Source organism: Vanessa cardui, chromosome 4, assembly GCF_905220365.1.
Source record: "Vanessa cardui chromosome 4, ilVanCard2.1, whole genome shotgun sequence".
Lineage (NCBI taxonomy): Eukaryota > Metazoa > Arthropoda > Insecta > Lepidoptera > Nymphalidae > Vanessa > Vanessa cardui.
This window is the reverse complement of record NC_061126.1, coordinates 12,530,004-12,542,066: the sequence shown is the minus strand read 5'-3', so window position 1 is coordinate 12,542,066 and position 12,063 is coordinate 12,530,004. Positions and strand designations below refer to the sequence as shown.

Sequence of the window (12,063 nt, the reverse complement as noted above, 5' to 3'; positions counted from 1 at the left end):
ACATACATAATTAATAAAATTCTTCTTCATATTTTACTACAAACTTTAAATGCTACAGAGTAACAAAAAATACTAAGCTTTATAGATATGTATTCACTTTGAATATAAATGTCTTTTATTAGTAGATAACACAATATTAAGAATTTCTTAAGCGTGTAAGTATGAAGGTGTAAAAGAAACTCAGAGATTAAAGTCTGCATCGAGTGGTCATCAGCGTTTCTCGCATCGAACCGATGTTAGTCGACAAACATTTGCAACAACCTTTTCAAGTCGCAAGATTTCATAAATATCCATTTAAATGAAATAGCCTTTAAGCGTTGATTTGTTAATTTAAATAATTCAACAGAGTAAAATGTTTGCGTAAGTTGAATATTGGATTTTCTGATTTCTTGTTGATTGATATAATTATTGTTGCGTACCTCTAATGCTGTTTCCGTTTAAAATATGTATTTATTAAGATTAGGTTATAAGAAATAGGAACACTAATATGTTAATAAACAAAAAAAATATATTTATTAACAAAATAAGAATTTACTTTCCTAAAATTAATTACATCGAAATATCTATTATCCTTTATCCTATATATATTTTTTTTATATGGTAATGGCACTTTATGTTATAGTTTATTTAATAAATGACTAAAATAATAAAATAACGCCAAGCGTTGATCATGTTCTCACCTGTTCTTTCGTTATAGAGTTCAGCTGTTTACCACCCAACCACCACGTAATGGTCGCTGGAGGTCTCGCTCCCGTCGATCTACATGAGAGTTCTGCTTTTCTTCCTACTGATAAAGGTTGCTCTCTTGATAAAATCTCCACCGACAGCGGCCTCACTACAATAAAATAACTGCATTTTTATTACCATTATTTCAACGTTTTAAATTTCATACCAAAAATAATACATAAATCTTTTTTACATATATCAAAAATCGCTTATTTATTTATTTATACAAATTTAAATTAAATATCGTATTTTATAAACTGTACTGACATATGTATCAATTAATAAGCAAAAATGAAATAATTTTTCAATATATTGCATCAAAAACAATTCGAGCTTCTTTAGAATGCAAAGCTTTTCGAAAAAGCTTATTTAACTTGGAGGGTTAATAGATATTATCACATTGATCACTTAAGCGAAAAATATATTTCGAACTGCTTATAATTAATCTTGATTTTATTAACTGAATTAACACAAAATGAAAGCTTACGTAACTATAAAATAGATATTTACTTATTTATCGTTTCTCCGAATTGGAAATACTATCCATAGTTTGATTTGAAAACAAAGTTATCTTAACTAGCTCGGGTATGTATTTTTAGCAATAGAGAAGTACCAGAAGCGATCGAATCGAAGGCTATGATTTGATGTTAAATATTGTTTGTTGTTCGATAAATTATATACAATTTCGCTACAATATTTCATAAGAATTCAATTTCAAGAAAGACCGTAGAAACAAACACTTGTACGGCTACAATTTCCTCGACACTCGTACAAAAGTTGCACCTGGAATGGCTGTTTTGTAATTTCACCAAGTAAAACATGTGAACTTTATAAAACTCGAACTAAGTAAGTCCAACTGTACACGATTACTTATATATATTTTATGTATGTTAGGCAACGTTTTTAGTTCTAAATTTAATATTAATATATGTTTTTCGAAATGGTACTTTATAATTAATTATTTGTGATATAAATACGTTGATGTTACATGATACAGAACCTACACTTTGAAGCCTTTTTAGTTTAATGAAACCACGAAAATAATCAACCATATTACAAGCTAAGGGTAACTCGTAAAATAATAAATACGTTCTAAAATTAAACTTTGTAATAATATAATCCTTAGAAATAAAATTTCAAATAGTAAATTAAAACAAAAATATTTTATATGTAAATTAAAATCGACCCCATAAAAAAAATTAAAACCTTTCACAAAGAATGTTACTTTTCCATCATGATATTTCATGTACCTAAATATCTTTTAAAAATAAATCCATTAATTGTGTAAACGTAAAGAAAGTGTGTAAACAATGAGTACGTAAAAATAAAACAAATATTCGTTACATCGATACGTACTCTATCCCGAACTATATTTACTCTCACTACTTTATCACCCCTCGATATATTGATTTATACAGTTTCCCTTGTCTAGACAAAAACAACGGTCTTCCATTTACCACAATGTCGAAGCACCTTTCCCGTTCCATATACATTCATTACGGCCTAATGCGTTCTCACCAGATTTTGGGTAACGTCCCCTTTAATAAGTTATCAAACCTTTTTAGAACACGCTTAATTGATTTATTTATAAATATATATTGTGATCATAGGCTTAATAAATGTGGTTGTGGTTTAATAAAACCTTTTTGTTCATTTGATTCGATAATGTTGATAGATTTTTTTTTAGTACCAATCTTTTTAAACCTCATTTGGTAGTGTTTGCGATATCAATATATTGATAGCGATACGATTCTTACTTCACTCGGAAAAAGTCAGGGCCAGCATCTAGTCAAGAAAATATTGAATGAAATCTATTGAAAAACAACATGTTGAAAAACTCTTAACTTGGGTCAGCATAAAATATACATTTAATACCGGAAATGGCTTTCTCGTCCTGAGTATCAATAAATATATTTTCATAACATTTCAATGATTAAAAGTATTGGTGATTCAATGGTAAATTAAAATATAACTTATTCAAGTATCCGGTATTTCTTGTACCATAAATATTATAATTATAATTTCCAGCGATTCGAATTGAAGATTTCTCACGTGTAAAACGGGAAGGAATTGCTTTCTTTATTATATAAATAGGACATTTATATCATATTGGGGCTGCATTGAATATTAACCTTCTTTAAATATATAAATAATCACCAACTTTATCGACTGAGATGGTATGTCCCTTGTACCTGTAGTTACACTGGCTTACTCATCCTTCGAATTGGAACATAACAATCCTAAAAATTGGTTTTTGTTGGTAAACTATTTCATCTGTGCGTAATACCTAGACAACTTCCTCGAAGCCTTTAGTTGTCATCTTTACATAGCGTGAAACAAAGTCGTTTTTCGATGTCTGTCCCTATGTATGATTAGATCTTTCAAATTACGAAACGTATTTTGATGCGGCTTCTTTTAATAGATAGAGTGATTCAATAGGAAGGTTGTGTATATGATACAGACCGTATTATATACAAAAACACCATACACATTGCATTGCACCCGTGTGAAGACGGACGGGTCGCTAGTTAGCATATAAAATTAAATTAAATTAAAACAAAACATGCTAGAAACTAAAATGTAAAAAAAACTTACAATATAAGTCAATCTTGACTGAGGCTCTTTGGGGTGGAGATAGTAGGGTGTTATCCGCTGTACACATGTACACTGAAGATAAGTGTGCCCTCGTCGCGTTAGTTACGACCAGGGTCAATGACCTGCTGCTTCCTGACGGATGTAATTCACCCGCAGCTAACGTCGTAAGCACCGTGTCACCTTGCAACCATTGCACTCTTGGTGTCGGATTACCTGTGGTAATATAAATAATATTAATATCTGAGAACGCATGTTATCGTCACTCCTATAATATTAGACTATCAATAAGCTTTTTATTTTTATTTTTAACCGAGGTTATGAAGTGACGTCTAGTATACTAAGTTTCTTTTTTCTTCAAAAATATTTCCGTTACATTGTTTAATATGCTATTTAGAAGTGTGCGTTCGTTACGCGTGTGTATGTAATCATTTCTTACGCCCAGTTGTCTTAAGAACAAATCACGATATCGACACCAATTTTATCCGACGCGTAATAGCATACGGAACAATCGTAGCGAGCGGATAAAATCGTTCGCCGACCTATATTCAACATTTAGCGTAGAAACACTGATTGTATATAAACGCTATAGCTTCACATTTGTGTGTAGAACGGATTATAGATACATTACTTGAAAAACGTGCGGCTGCTTGGAAAAATGTTTTTGTATCCATATTATTGAAAGGAAAACTAATTGGGTACTACGTATTCAGATAGTTATGCAGTATGCATCGTCTAATCTTATTATAGCAATGCTTATGTAATATTACCTGTTCAAAGTCACGTAGAAGGAGTTAAATAAAAGAAAAGTATTTAAACTTAAGTCAATTACCAATTTTGATTACAAGACAAATTAATGACGATTAAATACCATTACGAAAACTTTAAGTTGTAATAGTTCACATTAAAAAAATAACTATTATTATCTTTAATTAATTCAATTCAAATGGTAGAGAATTCAATTGATTGAATTCAAGATGAAATGTTAACAATAAAAATACAGAATAAAAGTAACGTAAACAAACCTTACATCATATTGATTGACGTATTACTCGTTCAAAAAAGTAATACCTACTAAACTCATCATTTATTCGAATCGCTCGATCCCTTTATACGGAGACAAAAGGATGTTTGTAGAGAAAGGAAATTCAAACCGAAACATTGCACTTACCCCCATTCACAGAGCAAATAAGTTTGAAGTCTCCCCCTTCGTTGTAAGGGCCAGCGATGCCCGTTATTTCTTTGCCAAACTCGTCAAAGATCACCGGCTTAGACGGCAGCTCTGCGAAAAGGAATTAAGGATTTGTTTTTAATATGCAAGAATGTATTTCTGTTTTTTTTTTTTCATTATAAGTTAATGTAGTCCTAGAGGCGAGATGGCCCAGTGGTTAGAACTCGTGCATCTTAACCGATGATCGCGGGTTCAAACCCAGGCAAATTACGGTGAATTTCATGTGCTTAATTTTTGTTTAAATTTCTTCTCGTTGTCGGCGGTGAAGAAAAACATCGTTAGGAAACCCGCATGTGTTAAATTTCATAGAAATTCTGCCGCATATGTATTAAATTGATTATAGGCTGTTGTTGTTATTGGTGTTGTCATAGTCCTAGATTATAAGGATGAAATTTATTTTATAAAAAAATATTTGTTTATTATGAAGTATTCACCATTTCAAATACAAACAATATTAAATTATTATTAATTTAAAAAATATTAAACATGTTTATTTCATTCGCCCTAAAAATAGATTAATACAAAATAAATAGTACGATCTTCCGTGAAATGTGATTAAAAATATAATTAAATTAACCGGTACAGGCGGGTTATATATAAAATAATTTAATTTATTAAGCCGCTCAACCATTAACTCGAGCTAGAGGTAAAGTTAATTCAGGTGAAAGAATAATTTGTAAGCGTTTTGCTTCTGCCAAGAGCGGTAATTACGGCTTATTTTCTAGAGAGAACAACAGAAAATTCCAAGCCAAAGGAACTCGCAATGTGATTCCAAAACGCGATTCGCATTTTTAAGCAGATGACTCTGTGTTGAAACAATGAACTTTTTACTAAGCTTTCTAAAAGGGAAATATAGAATACTAAGCTAAGTACCCGTTTCGATTTCGTACGAATTAATTTCACCTTTTTTTTTCTTCAAATTATTAATTTGGGCAAATAGGATGTCCACAAATAGGCATATACCTTCTAGATGTGTTTTACTGAGGTTTAGTAAAATTTGGTCTACTAGTGAAAACGAAGTCAGAAGACACAGCCTATATTTTTAATGGCGTTTATTAACAGATCTTTGGAATGTACAGCCTTATAAGTAAGTTTCTAGTCTAAGCAAGATATATTAGTGTGATAATTATACAATACATTTTTTAAGTAATACAATGAATTAATTCTGAACTGTAATAACGCCGATGCAATCGTGTATTACTAATGTAATTAAGTTGACTAATAAATATTAAATTAAGGATGTCAATATGTAGATGTACAATTCGAATCAAATAATCAATAATTATATTATTAGCCACGAAATATGTATTCTTATAAAAGAGATTTTTAAGGAACTCTTATCGTTCATAATAAATGAAGATTTTAGCTTCTTATTTTAAAGTAAAATAATTTTAAGAGTAGAAGTAACCTAGAATATATATAAAGTAAATATATTTCGAATGTGAAGATGAAATCTCGCTTGGTATATGTGATAACGTTACGTGTATGAGGACGTCCAAATATTGTCAAATCGTTACAAGAATGTACGGTCATACAAAAATCAAATCTTCGTATCCTCAAATACCGCTAAATTGCGGATAAACAAAGACGTTCGAACGCGGCCGAGAAAATGAGAAAGTTTTCGCCAAATCGACAAAAAAAGTCTAATATAAGTATTCAGAGGATCTTGGCAATCATTGGATGCTTACATAACCGTCTCCCGCAACGCTGATACTTATCATCTAGCAGAATGAACATCTGCCTCTCGTTTATTGTTTCGTGCTTTCCGCGTAACTGCGTACAGTGAAATCATTTTTTTCATTCGAAGCATGACGACTCTGCGAAATTTTTCACCTCATTTTGGGATATATGAATTCGATGCTATTCTTATGATACGTAATAAATACGTTCAATTTTAACAAAATTTAATATGATGTGTCAAGGTCTGGTTTAGTACTGACGAGGTCAATTTGTGCTTGTGATGAAATAATATTTCTCAAAGGAAGTTTTTAATTTAATGCTACTGACAAAAACGCTACGAAATTGCGATGACTACTTCCTATCCCTTTGTCCCGTAATTTGTTTCAGTAGACATAATTTAATATAATTTTATTATATTTTTTTGTTTATTCTTAAATTATGTTTTTTTAATTAAAGTAAAAGTAAAGTAAAAAGTAAAGTAACAGCCTGTAAATTTCCCACTGCTGGGATGTTTTTCATTCACCGCCGAGCACGAGATTAATTATAAACACAAATTAAGCAAATATATATAGTGGTGCTTGCCTAGGTTTGAAGCCGAAATCATCGGTTAAGATGCACACGTTCTAACCACTGGGGCATCTCAGCCCCATTTTTTAATTACTTTGGTTTTAATATCATTATGTAGTGACATTATAAATTTACGAGTGAAATAAGTAATGGGCTGCATATGAAAACTTTATTTGATTTACCAATAGTTTAATTAACTTAATTGTTAAGTTTAAAAAACATTAAATGTATGTAAATAATAATCTATATTTATGACAATGAATAAATACCTCTTTAAATAAAAAAAAAATAAAATATATAAGATGAATTAATGTTTTTAGTCTCTATAGACATAATTACAAATATGTTAACATAAGAATAATTAATATTAATTCTTTAAATATTTACAAATATTAGCTGAACCTGGTTCATTAGTTGCGTGCGATTTTTAAAACACAAATTCCAAACCCCCGTTTTACTCCCTTAGGGGTGAAGTTTCGTAAAATCCGTTCTTAGTGGATGTTAAAACCGTATAAAGAACTTATCTGCCACATTTTAAGTTTATAAGTATTATAATTTGTGATATTTCCTAATTAATTACTGAGCGTCATTTCACTTCTGTATATTGTACACGTATATATATTGATATATATCTAAAGAAATACCTCCAACTTACTCTAAACTCTGAATATTTACCAGTATAATATACGGCTTGTCAAAAAAAAAAACCGTGTCAAAACTCGGGCAAACTAGTTAGCTATTGAAAAGTCCACTATCCAACTCACTGCTTCATACGTTACTATACATTCAACTTACATAATTTATTTGGAAAGTTTGGCCACGCATTACCGGCCGCCCTTCGGATGTGAAACATCAAACTTGATGATTATTGAAGGAACTTAACACGGGTGAAGAAAACTCACACGTAAATATAGGTTAAATAATATCAATATTTATACCAACCAAGCGACTATAACACTTAAATTTGAAAGGCGCGATAATACTAAATATCCTTTTGTTATGAAAGGGAGAACGTAACAGATAATATCGATGTTTAAAAAACATTTTTGAATATTATAATATTATTTTTAATTAAATTACCTTTTTTACATAAACAATAAAGACAGAGCAAAAGATCTAGGAATTCGATTCGAATCTTTAGTCAAAATTACATAAACACACATACATAATTTCAAGAAATCGACATCGGCTTTATTACTCGGGGCTAAATAACATTTCAAGTTAATTTTACAGAAGTTGCCATAAAAAAAATCTTCCTCCTTTTGTTTCGAAATTTCCTTTTTCGACGCATAACTTCTCTACATCTTATAATATTTGATTAAGGAAGATGTAAGACAATTTGGTATAAAATTTGCCAACGGTGCCAGGGCAGATACGCTTGTTACATTGATGATAAAGAGACTGGGAATGAGATGAATAATATTGCATAATTATTAATATTTTTTCTCTTTATATAATGATATATACTCGTATTAATAGCATAGCATGATCATGGGACGATATAACAACAGTCTGTAAATTCCCACTGCTGTGCTAAAGGCCTCCTCTCCCTTTGAGGAGGAGGTTTGGAACATATTCCACCACGCTGTTCCAATGCGGTTTGGTGGAATACACATGTGGCAGAATTTCTATGAAATTTGTGAGAGCACGAGATGAATTATAAAGACAAATTAAGCACATGAAACAGCGGTGCTTGCCTGGGTTTGAACCCGCAATCATCGGTTAAAATTCACGCGTTCTAACCACTGGGCCGTCTCGACTCGTCATGGGACGATAGCTGGACTTAAAAGATCGGTTATGGTTTTACTTAGAAGAGCACCAGCGGTAGATGTGCAGTAAACAAAGAGGATTCTTGATTGCAATTATATTTAATAATATTAAAATACTAGTAATCGCCCGTGGGTTCCCTCGCGTTTTAGGATGTTGTTTGTCGTGTGTCAGACAAAAAAAATCAAGTTTGCTTCATACTATATTTCATCAAATTCAGTTCAATGGTTTGGTCAGACAGAGTTACTTTCACATTTATAATATTAATAATACATTACAATTTAATAAGTAATTAAGGTCGGAATAAAGTTACTGTCCGATTATAGGGAACTAATTATGTATTTGAAATTTAAAATTTCATTTGAAAAAGTTTTCATCAGTTTACAATGAACGAAATGAAATCAAATCAAAACCAGTCATAGGTAATGAAATATCTAAAAAAATTGGAATTAGTAGTTTTATATTAATAGAATAATTAATAAATATTCATTTTCATAATTCTTATTCATAATTCTTTCATGCCAGTACCATCTTTATGCCGACGACTTGCAGCTTTATAAACAGTGCAGCGTAGACCACCTGGTTGACACTATTTCCGCCCTTAATAACGATCTCTCTCGTATTGCCTCTTGGTCAAAAAATTATGGAATTAGTGTTAACCCATCAAAATGCCAAGCTATTATTATTGGGAGCCCTAGGCAGTTAGCTTTAATTCAAAGCCTACCACCCTTACCTGATTTACTATTTAATAACACTGTTATACCTATTTCATCTAAGGTTAAAGATTTGGGTGTTTTAATCGATAACTCGTTGAAATGGTCTGACCAAGTTAATGAGGTTTCGCGCAAGTTTTATGCCACGCTACACTCCATCATGCGCTTTAAGAACTTTTTGCCTATTAAATCAAAAATCCAACTGGCAAATTGTCTGTTGTTACCAATTATAGATTATGGTGATGCATGTTACCCCGATCTTAATGTAACACTTTTAAGTAAACTCGAAAGATTGCATAACACCTGCATACGATTTATATATGGCCTCCGTAAATTTGAGCACATTTCTTCATATCGGTTAATGCTTAATTGGCTACCCATTAAAGATCGCAGGCATTTAAGAACACTATGTATTCTACACTCTCTTGTTTATAATCCACTTGCTCCTTCTTATCTTAAGTCCAAATTTAATTTTCTTTCCGATACTCATGTTAGGCATCTTCGTTCTTCTCATAACCTTCTTCTTTCTATTCCTCCTCACACATCTGGTTTTGTATCTAATTCTTTCACTGTTAACGCTATACGACTTTGGAATGAATTACCAGTCGTCATCAGAGAAACGTCCTCTAAAGATCTGTTCAAAAGTAGGGTAAAACAATTTCTCTTAAAGAAATATAAGTCTTAGCTTTTATCGCCTTACTTGGTTTCGTTCCCTTTTATTTTATTTTATTTTATTTAAGCTGTTATTATTACACTGTACTTTTAGTATTATTGTTAACCTTTTGTTACTTTATCATTAGTATATTATTAAATGTATGTTATATGTATATATTTATAATATATATATTTATGTAAGTGTATGTATGTTTATATATATATGTGTATATGTATGTATGTGTAATGTAATTCAATATAAGGATGGCTTTATGCATCTACTGTACGCTCTTTCTTGCATGTGCTAAGGTTGGCTGGTAGATAAGGCTATATAGCTTTAAGTCCGCCTTTTGCTCAATTTATTTTTTGTTAAATAGTTGTGCAATAAAGTTTAAATAAATAAATAAATAAATAAATATATGTAAAAACTTAACTTAAAAAGGTTTCCTTTTCACTTAATACTACATTACGATAAGTCAAATAAATTAACAAACCATTCAAATTGTGAGGACGTTGACCCCGTGACTACGCTCATTAAAATAATATTACTTACATTTATTTTCGTATGATGTTATAAAGTTATACTAGAGGAAAAACATCCATCCATAATGGCTGGGATAAACCAAGATGGTATTCAAGGGGGCAGTAGTCAAGGTCACGATACTAATGACGATTATTATTATAAGACTATGTGTTCCCGCGACCTTTTATAAATGTCTTAGCCTAAGCTACTCCCTATTATATCAGTTATCTGCCAGTGAAAGTCCCGTCAAAATCGGTTCAGCCGTTCCAGAGATAAGCCGAAACAAACAGACAGATAGACCGACAAAAATTGTAAAAAATGTTATTTTGGTATGTACCATATATATCTACCATAAATACATATGCATTGAGTAAAAAAGGGCTATTTAATAAGTTTTATTACGAACAGACACTCCAATTTTATTATATGTATAGATTATACTAGAAGCAAAACATCCATCTACAATGGTTAGGATAAATCAAGATGGTAATCAAGGGGATGGTCAGGGGGGAGCCAGGGTAACTTATGACGATTGTTATTATAAGACAATCTAAAATGGCAATTTAGTTTAATTATTTTACAATTTAAGTTCAGTAGTACTATACTATGTAAAAACCAAAAAAATATGTTATCATAATTGAATCACAATACCCCAGTATCTGTGTGTTATGACGTAATCATATTTCGCATGTAACTCTGAAGATAGAGATAACTGTTATTCACGTAAAAAGTAAAGTAACACCCGTTAATTTCCCACTGCTGGACTCCTCTCCTATGAAGGAGAGGGTTTTTCACATGCGGCAGAATTTCGATGAAATAAGACACATGCAGGTTTCCTCACGATGTTTTCCTTCACCGCCGAGTCCAAGATGAGAAGAAGAGAAGAGAAGAATTATAAACATAAATTAAGCACACGTATATAGTGGTGCTTGCCTGGGTTTGAACCCGAAATCATCGGTTAAGATGCACGCGTTCTAACTACTGGGTCACTCAGCTCTTTGTTATTCACGTAAAGAAAATTAATACATTTTAATTCCGCTAAATAACAATAAACATTTCAACTCTTTATATTTTGACGTACATTCAGTTTTTCTATTATTTTTGCTCGCAAATCCTACCTACTTTATATAACGCTTCAATGTTTCCGAAGTAAACTGACTTGTATTCGTTTTTCCTCATAAGCGTATATGAACAACCGCTTCTGAATTGTTTCTCACATTATGCATATGCCTTCCGTACGTAAGATCATTTTTTCTCTTTTTCGAAATATTCTGTAATTTTTCGAACTTGCCTCGAACTAAATTATTCTGTGTGTGTTTGATGATGTTTAATTTTTGTTTCTCAGTGGAGTTTTCGTTTGAAATGATTACTCTTAGTTGTTATTCTGTGATAGAGAAAGAACAGCTCCTTACTTAGTATAGTAGAAACCAGTATAGTACGACACAACTTAGATGTAGCATCGGCGGATTCAATAAAACCGATTACTGACAATTTACCCAACCAAAAAGAATAGCTCCTTATCGCGCCATTTAACGCTATTCGATGCTATAGTCTCTCGCGTCAGTGACGTGTCAAATTGACGAATATATTAGATAATATGATATTACAAG

At 31.4% G+C, this 12,063-nt stretch overlaps 1 protein-coding gene across 3 annotated transcripts in view; it reads right to left on the bottom strand.

Annotated features, from left to right (window-relative positions):
* LOC124544047 (nephrin-like) overlaps positions 1–12,063 on the bottom strand; it is a 246,889-nt gene that overhangs the window by 30,166 nt on the left and 204,660 nt on the right. For all 3 annotated transcript variants that reach the window (XM_047122441.1, XM_047122442.1, XM_047122440.1), the window contains exons 5-7: positions 4,490–4,600; positions 3,322–3,534; positions 681–835 (exon numbers count right to left, since the gene is read on the bottom strand). In XM_047122441.1, the coding sequence (XP_046978397.1) occupies positions 681–835; positions 3,322–3,534; positions 4,490–4,600 (479 nt within the window). The remainder of the gene's footprint in view (positions 1–680; positions 836–3,321; positions 3,535–4,489; positions 4,601–12,063) is intronic.